We start from the raw sequence: 11,138 nt of genomic DNA, 5'->3' as shown, positions 1-11,138 counted from the left end.
CCAGAGACGATCAAAGAAGCAGAGGCGGGAGAAGCCCGAGCTGCAGTAAATCACAAAGACTGATGACGGAGTGGACTGAAATATGAAATATGGACAACTTTGTGCTCTTGTTCTTTTCCACGGTGCGACAACGGAGGAAAGGAGAACGCGGCGAGTGCGGCCCGACCTCAGCAGATTCGCCGTGTCCATCGAGTCCAAACATTCACGCAGCAACAGGTCCTTGATTTTGTTACGTGTAAATGTACTATACTGTATGTCCTATTCCAATATGTACAATATTACAAATGTCCACAAATACAATCCAGTGGCAAATACAGTATACGATAACCGTCCCAATGCAGAAGTTCATTTTCATCTGCAATTTTTGTTGCGGATTGTGAGGATATTCTTTTTTTTTTTGTTTGTTTGTTTTTTTTTTTAATGCATCAAATCACGTTTCTCATGATGAATCGAAGGAGACGAACCCCCCCCCCCCCCCGACATTGGCACCGAGCGGGGGAACATCGCCGTGGATTCACGTCTCATCTTAGACAGAAAATGCAAACGTGGCTTGGCTCGTTCGCTGATGAGAATGAAACGCCGGGTACAAAATCCAGCCGGGAAGGTCAAATTTGGGTCCAAATGGGTCTTTCAAACAGACAATGACGCAAAGCATTGCGCCAAAATGGTCCAAAGTGGCTCGAGAACAACAAAGTCAACGTCTTGGAGCGGACCATCACGAAACCCTGATCTGAACCCCATAGAACACTTCTGAAAAGGCGACAAACCTGACTCAGTTTCAGCAATTCCGTCAGGAGCAACGGGCCGGGATTCCCAAGGAGTACTGTCAAAACCTCGCCCAGAACATTTGACCCAAGTCTTGCACTTCAAAGGAAATGCTGCTCCAAACTAAGGAAGCTGGAGAAATTCCTTGGATTCCTGTTATTGTGACACTTAACTCAATGACATCAATTTAGTGATCCTGACTGCTCTGAAACGCTTCAGGCAGTGGGGATGCAAACTTGTGGCTATTTTTCATGTTCATAAAGCTTTGCCAAACAAAGCACGCACTCCTCACTCTGCTGACTCGGAGCAAGTGACGTGATCCAAGACCCGATTGCGTTTTACAGTCCCCGACGTCAAGTAGACGGAAAAACACTGGCAGCAACTTTCTTCTTTTTGCGGGTTTGGCCCGGGTGTCGACGTCACCCACTTGTTTTGTTGTTGTGAATTCCTGCGAAGTCCGTGAGCCAGCTGGCCAAATTTGCCCTCTCCGCTCCCCTCCGACGCGGTCCCCCCCGCACGTCCCCCCCCCCATACCGATAAGGTTGTGTTGTGACTGGGCCGCAAGCAATGTGGTGGGGGGGGTGGCATTTTGGTATTTAATTTCAAGTCAAATCTGGCAGATCTTTAAATTCACACACGTGCAGTTTTTAAAACTGTGCGTTCTTGTCTTTTGTGGTTTTGGCGACATATTTTTTTTGTGTGTAAAGGTTATGACGGATGCATTCAAAATATAGAAAAACAACGTAAGAATTGGTTGTCCGATTGAAAAGACACAATTTGAGCCTTTTGCAAATTGGCAAAATTCGTACGATTTACGAGGCCAATTTTTACCATCTTCTTTACATATCATGACGGTACAACTTAAGCCGACTCCCCCCCCTGCACTTGAAGTCGTCTTTTTGCCAGTTTTGCCAAGAACGTGGTGACATCATGGTGGAGGCCCTTGGACAACAGAAAAAAACCTTTCGAAACAGAAATTGTTCAATTAACTTGACAAGTATGAACAGGCGGAACGGTGGAGCAGCCGGTTCACAGTTCGATCCCGGACCCGCCTGTGTGGAGCTTGCACGTTCTCCCCGTGCCTGCGCGGGTTCCCTCCGGGCGCTCCGGTTTCCTCCGACATCCCAAAAACACGCAACATTAATTTGACACTAAAAAAATTGCCCCTCGTTGTGATTGTGAGTGCGATTGGTCGTTTGTCTCCATGTGCCCTGCGATTGGCTGCAACCGGTTCAGGCCCCTCGACAGCTGGGATCGGCACCAGCACTCCCTCGTGAGGATGAGCGGCAAAAGAAAATGGACGGATGGATGGATGGATGAATACACATTTGGATGTTTTCTGCGATTGGCTGCAACCGGTTCAGGCCCGTCGACAGCTGGGATCGGCCCCAGCACTCCCTCGTGAGGATGAGCGGCAAAAGAAAATGGACGGATGGATGGATGGATGAATACACATTTGGATGTTTTCTTCTTATTGCCGGCCTGTCCGTTCCTTTTCAAGTCCAATGTGGCCTCACACAGCGCACACTTTTGTTTGTTGTTGTTGTTGTTTTGGGGGGTAGAGCATTGGCGCCACCCGGTGTCCAAAAGCGAGAAGCGCGCGCGGCGCCACGTTGCGCCAGCAGGCGTCACTCACGAGCGGCTCCGAGTCGGCCCAAGAATGTTTGGCTTGCAGCCGCTTCCGTCGCCATTTTTGTTGCGAACGTAAACAGCCGCGGTGCGCCCGGACTCGTTCTCGCTTCGCGACTCGACGACGAGCGGACATGAACGAAGGCACCTGAAACGATTCGCCGCCGGGGTAAGAGGCTCGTTGTGACGTCACGCCGCCCTTTTCCGACCGCTGTCACGCGCGCCGTCGTTTGCCGTCAACGGCGATGGAGAGCCGCTAAGATGCGGTGACGGCGTCGCGGCGTTTCCTCGCAGATGGGACTTCCGCCTGGATTTCCACACCGGGGAGGAGCGGAGCAGCTTTAAACCGCGGCCGGGGCCGGGGTCGGGAGGGGGTTGCCCCGGTGCCCCGGTGCCCCGGTGCCCCTTCGACATGGACCGGGAGTACGAGAGGCGACTCCTGAGGCAAATCAACCTCCACAACTTGCCGGCCGAGGCCCGGATCACCAGGGTGAGATCGTTCGAGTCCATCCAAATGTTGCCCGCAAAGTTGCGTCACGTGAGCGCTTTTCGCTCAGGATGCGCGCAAAAAGCCTTCAGTCCAACTCGATTGAACCAAAAATAATAATAGTAGAAAAAAACCAAAACACAGACCGTGTGGAGGCTGTGAAACAATCTCAAGGCATCACAGACGCGCTTTTAAATGATAAAATATCTTTAACAAACATTTTAAAGCCTCCCTCCCGTACTTTGACATCTGTGGCTGGAAAGTGCAGTACAAATAAAATGACTTTGATTTGTTTTATTGTGAGTTTATTTATTTATAATAGAGTCCATTCCCAGAGTCCACATCCTGGAAAACAGATGACACGCTGTGGCGACCCTTAACGGGACAAGCCGAAAGGAAAAGGAGAAGAAGAAGATTACAACAGAGTGCCTTTCAAAAATAAACGGGATATAAAACAAAGTCATATTACAGAAAACTTTGCAACCAACAGGATGCATTTTTAAAAATGAAAAAAAGGCAAATTCCTCACGTTGCTGGCACGATTGGACGCGTTCATCGCGATTGTGCAGGTGTACCTTATGATCTTTGTGCTCCTCCCCAGTGCGGAAGCGCGACGCGCAGCCCGGTCGGCGCGAAGTCCGGGGACCGCTTCATCCCGACCCGCGCCGGAAGCAACTGGAGCGTCAACTTCCACTACGCCAACGTGAGCCGTCCGCCAAACCCCTCCCCACCCCGCCCCACCCCACCACCCGCCCGTCTTTTTTTCTGCTCCGTCCCAGGAGAACTGTCGCTCCCCGGGCCAGAACCGCAAAGCCAAGGACGCCAGTTCGGAATCGGGCAAAGGTCGGGAATCCTCTCGGCCGGCTGTCGACGTGCCCGATGGCGTCTCTCAAAGCGTGTTCCGCCACCGCCAACAGATACGCTGGCGTACGCCGCCTTACTGAGGAACGAGTTGCTGGGCGCGGGCATCGAGTCGGTGTCGGAGCTTCGCACGGACGAAAGGCGCCACGCCGTCTCTCAAGGCTCTCAGAACCTCTTCCGGGTACGCCCGCCGTGTCGGAACCGTTGGCTTCGCGAGCCGTCGAAATGTTTGCCTTCTTCTTCTTCTTCTTCTTCTCCCTCTGCAGTACACGGTCCACACGAAGAGAGCGCCCTCCGGCGGCGATAACGAAGTCTCGCCCTACTCGCTTTCGCCGCTCACCACCAAGAGGTAAAGCTCGCTTTAACGCCCGCTCGGGCGACGGACGCGCTTCCGCTCTGCCACAAACCTGGATTCCTTCCTCGCGCTGCTCCAGTCACAAGCTTCTCCGCTCGCCGCGTAAGCCGGCCCGCAAGATCTCGAAGATCCCCTTCAAGGTGCTGGACGCCCCGGAGCTGCAGGACGACTTCTACCTCAACCTGGTCGACTGGTCGGCGGGCAACTTGCTCAGCGTCGGTCTGGGGGCCTGCGTCTACCTGTGGAGCGCCTGCACCAGCCAGGTCCGATCACAATGCCATCTATTGGTCCAGCGTGTCGGAATTTGTCGCAACTTGTCCTAACGGTCCCGAATTGGGGGACGAAGCCCCTGGACTCACACGTTCCGTCCCCGCTGTCGGCGCGAGCCTTTCATTAGATCCACCGTCACTCCTTTTGCATTTTGGCGGCGTCGCCAGAGACGCCGGACACGCTCGTGTAGCCTGATGCTTTGTGACAGCTTTAGTTGGGGAAACGGCCTCAATTGAAGGCGAGGGAGGAGCAGAGCAGGGGGCCGGGGACAGAGCTCTGCGGCATTCCGGGGTCAGTTGCGGAGAAAGCCGAGGCCCAGTTTCTGTTGGAGGGGTTTTACCGTGTCCCAAGTCTACGATTAGCAAGCTTACTTGGATGCGGCCTGGGTCAGGTGCGGTGGAGCAGCCTCACTTGACCTTTACTGGCGTGGCTGGAGGTCAACAGGGACATCTCGGACCGTCGGGCGACCTTTGAAGCGACCCTTGTGGCGACTCGGCGAGAAATCGTTTGGCACGCGCACTGTTTGTGTTGCCGCCTGGGACGTTCCACGGCGACTTTTTGTCGTGCCGCAGCGCCCTCATGTGGCGAATGTCTCGCTTGTGCCGACAGGTGACGCGCCTGTGCGACCTTTCGGCGGACGGCGATTCCGTGACGTCCGTTTGCTGGAACGAGCGGGTGAGCCACCGGCAATCGCAATGTCCGAGGTCACGAGGCCTACGTAAATGTACATTTGGACAGTAAGAAAAATGTTCAAGTTTTTTTGATGTCATTTGTAAATGGAACCAAATCTTTGTCGTTCTCTCTCAGGGGGGCCTGGTCGCTGTCGGGACCCACAAAGGTTACGTTCAGATCTGGGACGCGGCGGGCGGGCGAAAGCTGACCAGTTTAGAAGGCCACTCGGCTCGTGTGGGTGAGTCACGCCCGCCGCCGTTTACCGTTCACGCCGCGTGTGTCTTACCGTCCCCTGTCCGGGCTCCGGTACTGCTCGGGTCCAAGGCGCCCTGGCGTGGAACGGGGAGCAGCTGTCGTCGGGAAGTCGCGACCGGGTGATCTTGCAGCGGGACATCAGAACCCCGCCGTCCGCCGAGAGGAGGTTGCAGGGCCACAGGCAGGAAGTGTGCGGCCTCAAATGGTCACCTGACCATCAGCATCTGGCATCTGGCGGCAACGACAACAAGGTCGACGACTTCCCATTCAGTAACTCGCTCATTTTCGTATCTTCTGATCGTCGACGTGAAAAGATGTTCTGCTGTCTGGCTTTTATGTGGGAAAAACGTCTCACTTGCTGAAACCAGCGCACCTTAAATTTAGTTTCAAAAAGTTGTTTCAACGTTTCAGGCGTTCCGAGTCGAGGCCTTCACCGTCGGCAGGCCGAACGCTGGCAGAAGTTTGAAATCCACTTGCCGTAATTTCCGGCCTACGAGCCGCGACTTTTTTTCACGCGCTTTCGACCTTGCGGTTAATGCGGCTAATTTGTGCATTTTTTTTCTAACGGTCGCAAGGGGGCACTCGAGCGGAAAAGACAAGAGTGAGACCGGCGGAATACATATGCCGAGGAACTTACTTTTACCGGCCCTGTTAGCGCTCTGCTAGCGTGGCAGTAGCGATGGCGCTGCGCTAGCGTGTTGCTGCTGTGTTACTGGCGTGCCTCAGTGATCTTTACCGGTAAGTTTGATTTTAACCGGACTTGTTAGCGTTAGCGCTGCAATAGCGTTAGCGTGTTGCTGCTGTGTTACTGGCGTGCCTCAGTGATCTTTACCGGTAAGTTTGATTTTAACCGGACTTGTTAGCGTTAGCGCTGCAATAGCGTTAGCGTGTTGCTGCTGTGTTACTGCGTGCCTCAGTGATCTTACCGGTAAGTTTGATTTTAACCGGACTTGTTAGCGTTAGCGCTGCAATAGCGTTAGCATGTTGCTGCTGTTACTGGCGTGCCTCAGTGATCTTTACCGGTAAGTTTGATTTTAACCGGACTTGTTTGTGTTAGCGTGTGCTGCTGTGTTACTGACGTGCCTCAGTGATATTTACCGGTAAGTTTGATTTTAACCGGACTTGTTAGCGTTAGCGCTGCAATAGCGTTAGCGTGTTGTGCTGTGTTACTGGCGTGCCTCAGTGATCTTTACCGGTAAGTTTGATTTTAACCGGACTTGTTTGTGTTAGCGTGTTGCTGCTGTGTTACTGACGTGCCTCAGTGATATTTACCGGTAAGTTTGATTTTAACCGGACTTGTTAGCGTTAGCGCTGCAATAGCGTTAGCGTGTTGCTGCTGTGTTATGGCGTGCCTCAGTGATCTTTACCGGTAAGTTTGATTTTAACCGGACTTGTTAGCGTTAGCGCTGCAATAGCGTTAGCGTGTTGCTGCTGTGTTACTGGCGTGCCTCAGTGATACTTACCGGTAAGTTTGATTTTAACTGGACTTGTTAGCGTTAGCGCTGCAATAGCGTTAGCGTGTTGCTGCTGTGTTACTGACGTGCCTCAGTGATACTTACAAGTTTGATTTTAACCGGACTTGTTAATTTTAGCGCCGAAATAGCGTTAGCGTGTTCCTGCTGTATTACTGACGTGCCTCAGTGATCTTTACCGGTAAGTTTGATTTTAACCGGACTTGTTAGCGTTAGCGCTGCAATAGCGTTAGCGTGTTGCTGCTGTGTTACTGGCGTGCCTCAGTGATCTTTACCGGTAAGTTTGATTTTAACCGGACTTGTTTGTGTTAGCGTGTTGCTGCTGTGTTACTGGTGTGCCTCAGTGATACTTACCGGTAAGTTTGATTTTAACCGGACTTGTTAGCGTTAGCGCTGCAATAGCGTTAGCGTGTTGCTGCTGTGTTACTGACGTGCCTCAGTGATACTTACAAGTTTGATTTTAACCGACTTGTTAATTTTAGCGCCGAAATAGCGTTAGCGTGTTCCTGCTGTATTACTGACGTGCCTCAGTGATCTTTACCGGTAAGTTTGATTTTAACCGGACTTGTTAGCGTTAGCGCTGCAATAGCGTTAGCGTGTTGCTGCTGTATTACTGACGTGCCTCAGTGATCTTTACCGGTAAGTTTGATTTTAACCGGACTTGTTAGCGTTAGCGCTGCAATAGCGTTAGCGTGTTGCTGCTGTGTTACTGGCGTGCCTCAGTGATCTTTACCGGTAAGTTTGATTTTAACCGGACTTGTTTGTGTTAGCGTGTTGCTGCTGTGTTACTGACGTGCCTCAGTGATATTTACCGGTAAGTTTGATTTTAACCGGACTTGTTAGCGTTAGCGCTGCAATACCGTTAGCGTGTTGCTGCTGTGTTACTGACGTGCCTCAGTGATACTTACAAGTTTGATTTTAACCGGACTTGTTAATTTTAGCGCCGAAATAGCGTTAGTGTGTTCCTGCTGTATTACTGACGTGCCTCAGTGATATTTACCGGTAAGGTTGATTTTAACCGGACGCGCTAGCGTGTTGCTGCTGTGTTACTGGCGTGCCTCGGTGATATTTACCGGTCAGGTTGATTTTAACCGGACCTGTTAGCGTTAGCACTGCACTAGCGTTAAACTCTTCCTGTGTACAATCTTTCTTTGTAAATATCTCGTGTTCCAATGTGGGAACTTGCGGCTTTTACACCGCTGCGGCGTATGTATGCACCAAATGGTATTTCCTTTCCAAATGTACTCGGTGAGGCTTGTAACCAGGCGCGCTCTGTAGGCCGGGAATCACGGTACTTGTTTTTTTTAACGCAGTGAAGACAAACGCGCATAAAAATGTAAACACATCTCAGAAATGACGCCGTTTGTTTTGCTGTCAAAATGGCCGCCGGATTCTGGCACCCCAGCTCCCAGAACCCTCTGGTGTATTGCAACAACATGACGACTAGCGAGCGACGTTAACGGAAAAGAAAGTTTGAGCGAATGTCAAATTAAAAAAAAAAAAAGCTCCTGATATTAAGACGAAGCAGCGGCGAAGGCGAACGAAGAAAGACGAGAAACTTTTTTTGGGGACCCTTCGGTCACGCAAGTTCTCGTATCAGTAACTTTGATTTTCCTCCCGGAAATTCAGCGTGCCGAGTCCTGCCGGTTTGTGATGAAATGATGAGAGAAAAAAGAGCCAAGTAGACGAGAGGGGCTTTCGTTGTGCGCTATCAGCTCCTAGTGTGGAACAGCTCCAGCCTGCTCCCGGTGCAGCAGTACAGCGAACACTTGGCCGCCGTCAAGGCCATCGCTTGGTCCCCTCACCAGCACGGCCTGCTGGCGTCCGGAGGCGGCACCGCCGACCGCTGCCTGCGCTTCTGGAACACGCTGACGGGTCAGGCGCTGCAGAGCACCGACACCGGCTCCCAGGTCTGCAACCTGGCCTGGTCCAAGCACGCCAACGAACTGGTGAGCGAGCGAGCGAGCGAGTGACACCGGCGCGACCTTCATAACGTTAACTACAAGTGTGACGTAGATTAGATAGATAGATAGATAGATAGATAGATAGATAGATAGATAGATAGATAGATAGATAGATAGATAGATAGATAGATAGATAGATAGATAGATAGATAGATAGATATGTTTCTGATAACAATATTAAAATAAATCAATGTGGCTTTATTTAGAGTTTAATGTGAAGTGGTGGGTTGAGAGATAGAGAGAGAGAGAGACAGACAGACAGACAGACAGACAGACAGATAGACAGATAGATAGATAGACAGACAGATAGATAGATAGATAGATAGATAGATAGATAGATAGATAGATATGTTTCTGATAACAATATTAAAATAAATCAATATGGCTTTATTTAGAGTTTAATGTGAAGTGGTGGGTTTGAGAGATACAGACAGACAGACAGATAGATAGATAGATAGATAGATAGATAGATAGATAGATAGACAGACAGATAGATAGATAGATAGATAGATAGATATGTTTCTGATAACAATATTAAAATAAATCAATATGGCTTTATTTAGAGTTTAATGTGAAGTGGTGGGTTTGAGAGATAGAGAGAGAGAGAGAGACAGACAGACAGACAGACAGACAGACAGACAGACAGACAGACAGATAGATAGATAGATAGATAGATAGATAGAGGGTGCTCTCTACAATTGCCCCGCGGGTTCCAACTCAAGGCCCCCGGGGCCAGAGCCGACCCGCCACATCATTTGATGACGCCCTCGACAGCAAATCGTGTCAACTAAAATGATTAAATTGGGACCAAAATGATGTCATAAGTGATGACGTCAAAATATTACAAGCATTTTTGTTACTAAATCTGTGACTTGAACAATATCCATCCATCTTCTTAGCCGGTTATCCTCACAAGGGCCGCGGGGAGGGCTTGGAGCTTATCCCAGATGTCAACGAACAGGAGGCGGGGTACACCCTGAACCGGTCGCCAGCCAATCGCAGGACAAACAGCCGCACTCATCACACCTACGGGCAATTTCGAGTGTCCAATTAACGCTGCGTGTTTTTGGAATGTGGGAGGAAACCGGAAAAAAGCCACACAGGCACGGGGAGAGCATGCGAACTCCACAGTGGATCAGCTGGTAAAAGCGTTGGCCTCACAGTTCTGAGGATCCAGGTTTGATTCCGGCCCCGCCTGTCTGGTGTTTACATGTTCTCCCCGTGCCTGTGTGGGTTTCCTCCGGGTGGGCACTCCGGTTTCCTTCCACATCTTAAAAACACCCAACATTAATTGGACACCGTAAATGCCTCCGTCGGTCTGATTGTGAGTGCGGCTGTTTGTCTCTATTTGCCCTGCGAGTGGCCGGCGACCGGTTCAGGGTGTATCCAGCCTCCTGCCCGATGACAGCTGGGATTGACTCCAGCACTCCTCGCGGCCCTCGTGAGGATAAGCGGCAAAGAAAATGGCTGGGATGCATACGTTATAAGATGATTTGGTGAGTCCAAATTTTCTCATCTCACATTCCGGGCGACCCGCTGAGGGCAACTGGCACTGTAACGATGCGGCCCGCGAGTTTAACGCCCCTTTTGCGACTGGTCTTGCGTTGAAAAGTTCCACCCGAATCGAGAAGAGTTCCATTTTCTTGTGCAAACGACAAAAAGAACACGTCACTATCTTCGCACGCGATATGATGCGGTCCGGACATGGCAAATGTGTCTTTTTGTGTTTGCGCCGTTCGGGTCAAGGTGAGCACTCACGGCTACTCTCAGAACCAGATCTTGGTGTGGAAGTACCCGTCGCTGACGCAAGTGGCCAAACTGACCGGGCACTCCTACAGAGTCCTCTACCTGGTATGACGGCAGCCTGGGCGCCATCCGCCGACGTGGTCCTCACGGCCGTCTCCTTCCTTCCCTCCCTCAGGCCGTGTCGCCCGACGGCGAGGCCATCGTCACGGGCGCGGGCGACGAGACGCTTCGCTTTTGGAACATTTTCAGCAAGACGCGTTCCACCAAGGTGAGTGGCGGGCGCCCCCTCGCCAGGTCAGGCGATCGGCCGCAATGTCCCACCGCGCCGTCTTTGTGCCGCCAGGAGTCGAAGTCCGTGTTGAACCTTTTCACGCGAATCCGGTAGACCGAGCGGCGCTGCCCGCGAGATGGCCGACCTGCGGCGCTTTGCCACCGTGCGTGGCTCTTTTCCTTTTGTTTTTGACAACAATCTGCACTCTAATCATCTTGTTCGTGCCCCTCGACATCAGTCAATTTAAAAAACAAAAAAATGGGCATCTCAATCATGATTTTTGTTTGGACAAGTGTTTCATTTTATGGTATATTCGAATAAAGGACTCTGACGTGAGGGAGATCGAGTCCGATTTGGTGCGTGTCTTTATTGGGCGTATTCAACAGAGATA

General features: G+C 51.2%; 1 protein-coding gene across 2 annotated transcripts; it reads left to right on the top strand.

The window, feature by feature from the left end:
* The first annotated feature begins 2,404 nt into the window (after nucleotides 1-2,404).
* On the top strand, nucleotides 2,405-11,093 carry fzr1b (fizzy/cell division cycle 20 related 1b). Of its 2 annotated transcripts, XM_061838439.1 has the most exons (14): nucleotides 2,405-2,563; nucleotides 2,689-2,884; nucleotides 3,483-3,584; nucleotides 3,661-3,724; nucleotides 3,799-3,923; nucleotides 4,009-4,091; nucleotides 4,177-4,360; nucleotides 4,977-5,042; nucleotides 5,175-5,277; nucleotides 5,364-5,545; nucleotides 8,482-8,715; nucleotides 10,477-10,581; nucleotides 10,652-10,744; nucleotides 10,820-11,093. In XM_061838439.1, exons 2-14 carry the CDS (start codon nucleotides 2,807-2,809, stop codon nucleotides 10,859-10,861), a joined length of 1,461 nt encoding a protein of 486 aa, XP_061694423.1. In that variant the 5' UTR covers nucleotides 2,405-2,563; nucleotides 2,689-2,806; the 3' UTR covers nucleotides 10,862-11,093. The 2 variants fall into 2 exon arrangements, with proteins under 2 accessions (XP_061694423.1, XP_061694424.1); XM_061838440.1 differs by having other exon boundaries at nucleotides 2,435-2,884.
* Nucleotides 11,094-11,138: the final 45 nt, after the last annotated feature.

Source organism: Syngnathoides biaculeatus, chromosome 13 (assembly GCF_019802595.1).
Source record: "Syngnathoides biaculeatus isolate LvHL_M chromosome 13, ASM1980259v1, whole genome shotgun sequence".
NCBI classification, from domain to species: Eukaryota; Metazoa; Chordata; class Actinopteri; order Syngnathiformes; family Syngnathidae; genus Syngnathoides; species Syngnathoides biaculeatus.
This window is presented reverse-complemented; position numbering and strand designations above follow the sequence as displayed.

Excerpts from the sequence above, each read along its gene's own strand:
- fzr1b (XM_061838439.1), top strand. The coding sequence starts at position 2,807 with ATGGACCGGGAGTACGAGAGGCGACTCCTGAGGCAAATCAACCTCCAC. Across the intron at positions 5,546-8,481 it reads CTGGCGGCAACGACAACAAG|CTCCTAGTGTGGAACAGCTC; the intron begins GTCGACGACTTC and ends GTGCGCTATCAG. Across the intron at positions 8,716-10,476 it reads CCAAGCACGCCAACGAACTG|GTGAGCACTCACGGCTACTC; the intron begins GTGAGCGAGCGA and ends GTTCGGGTCAAG.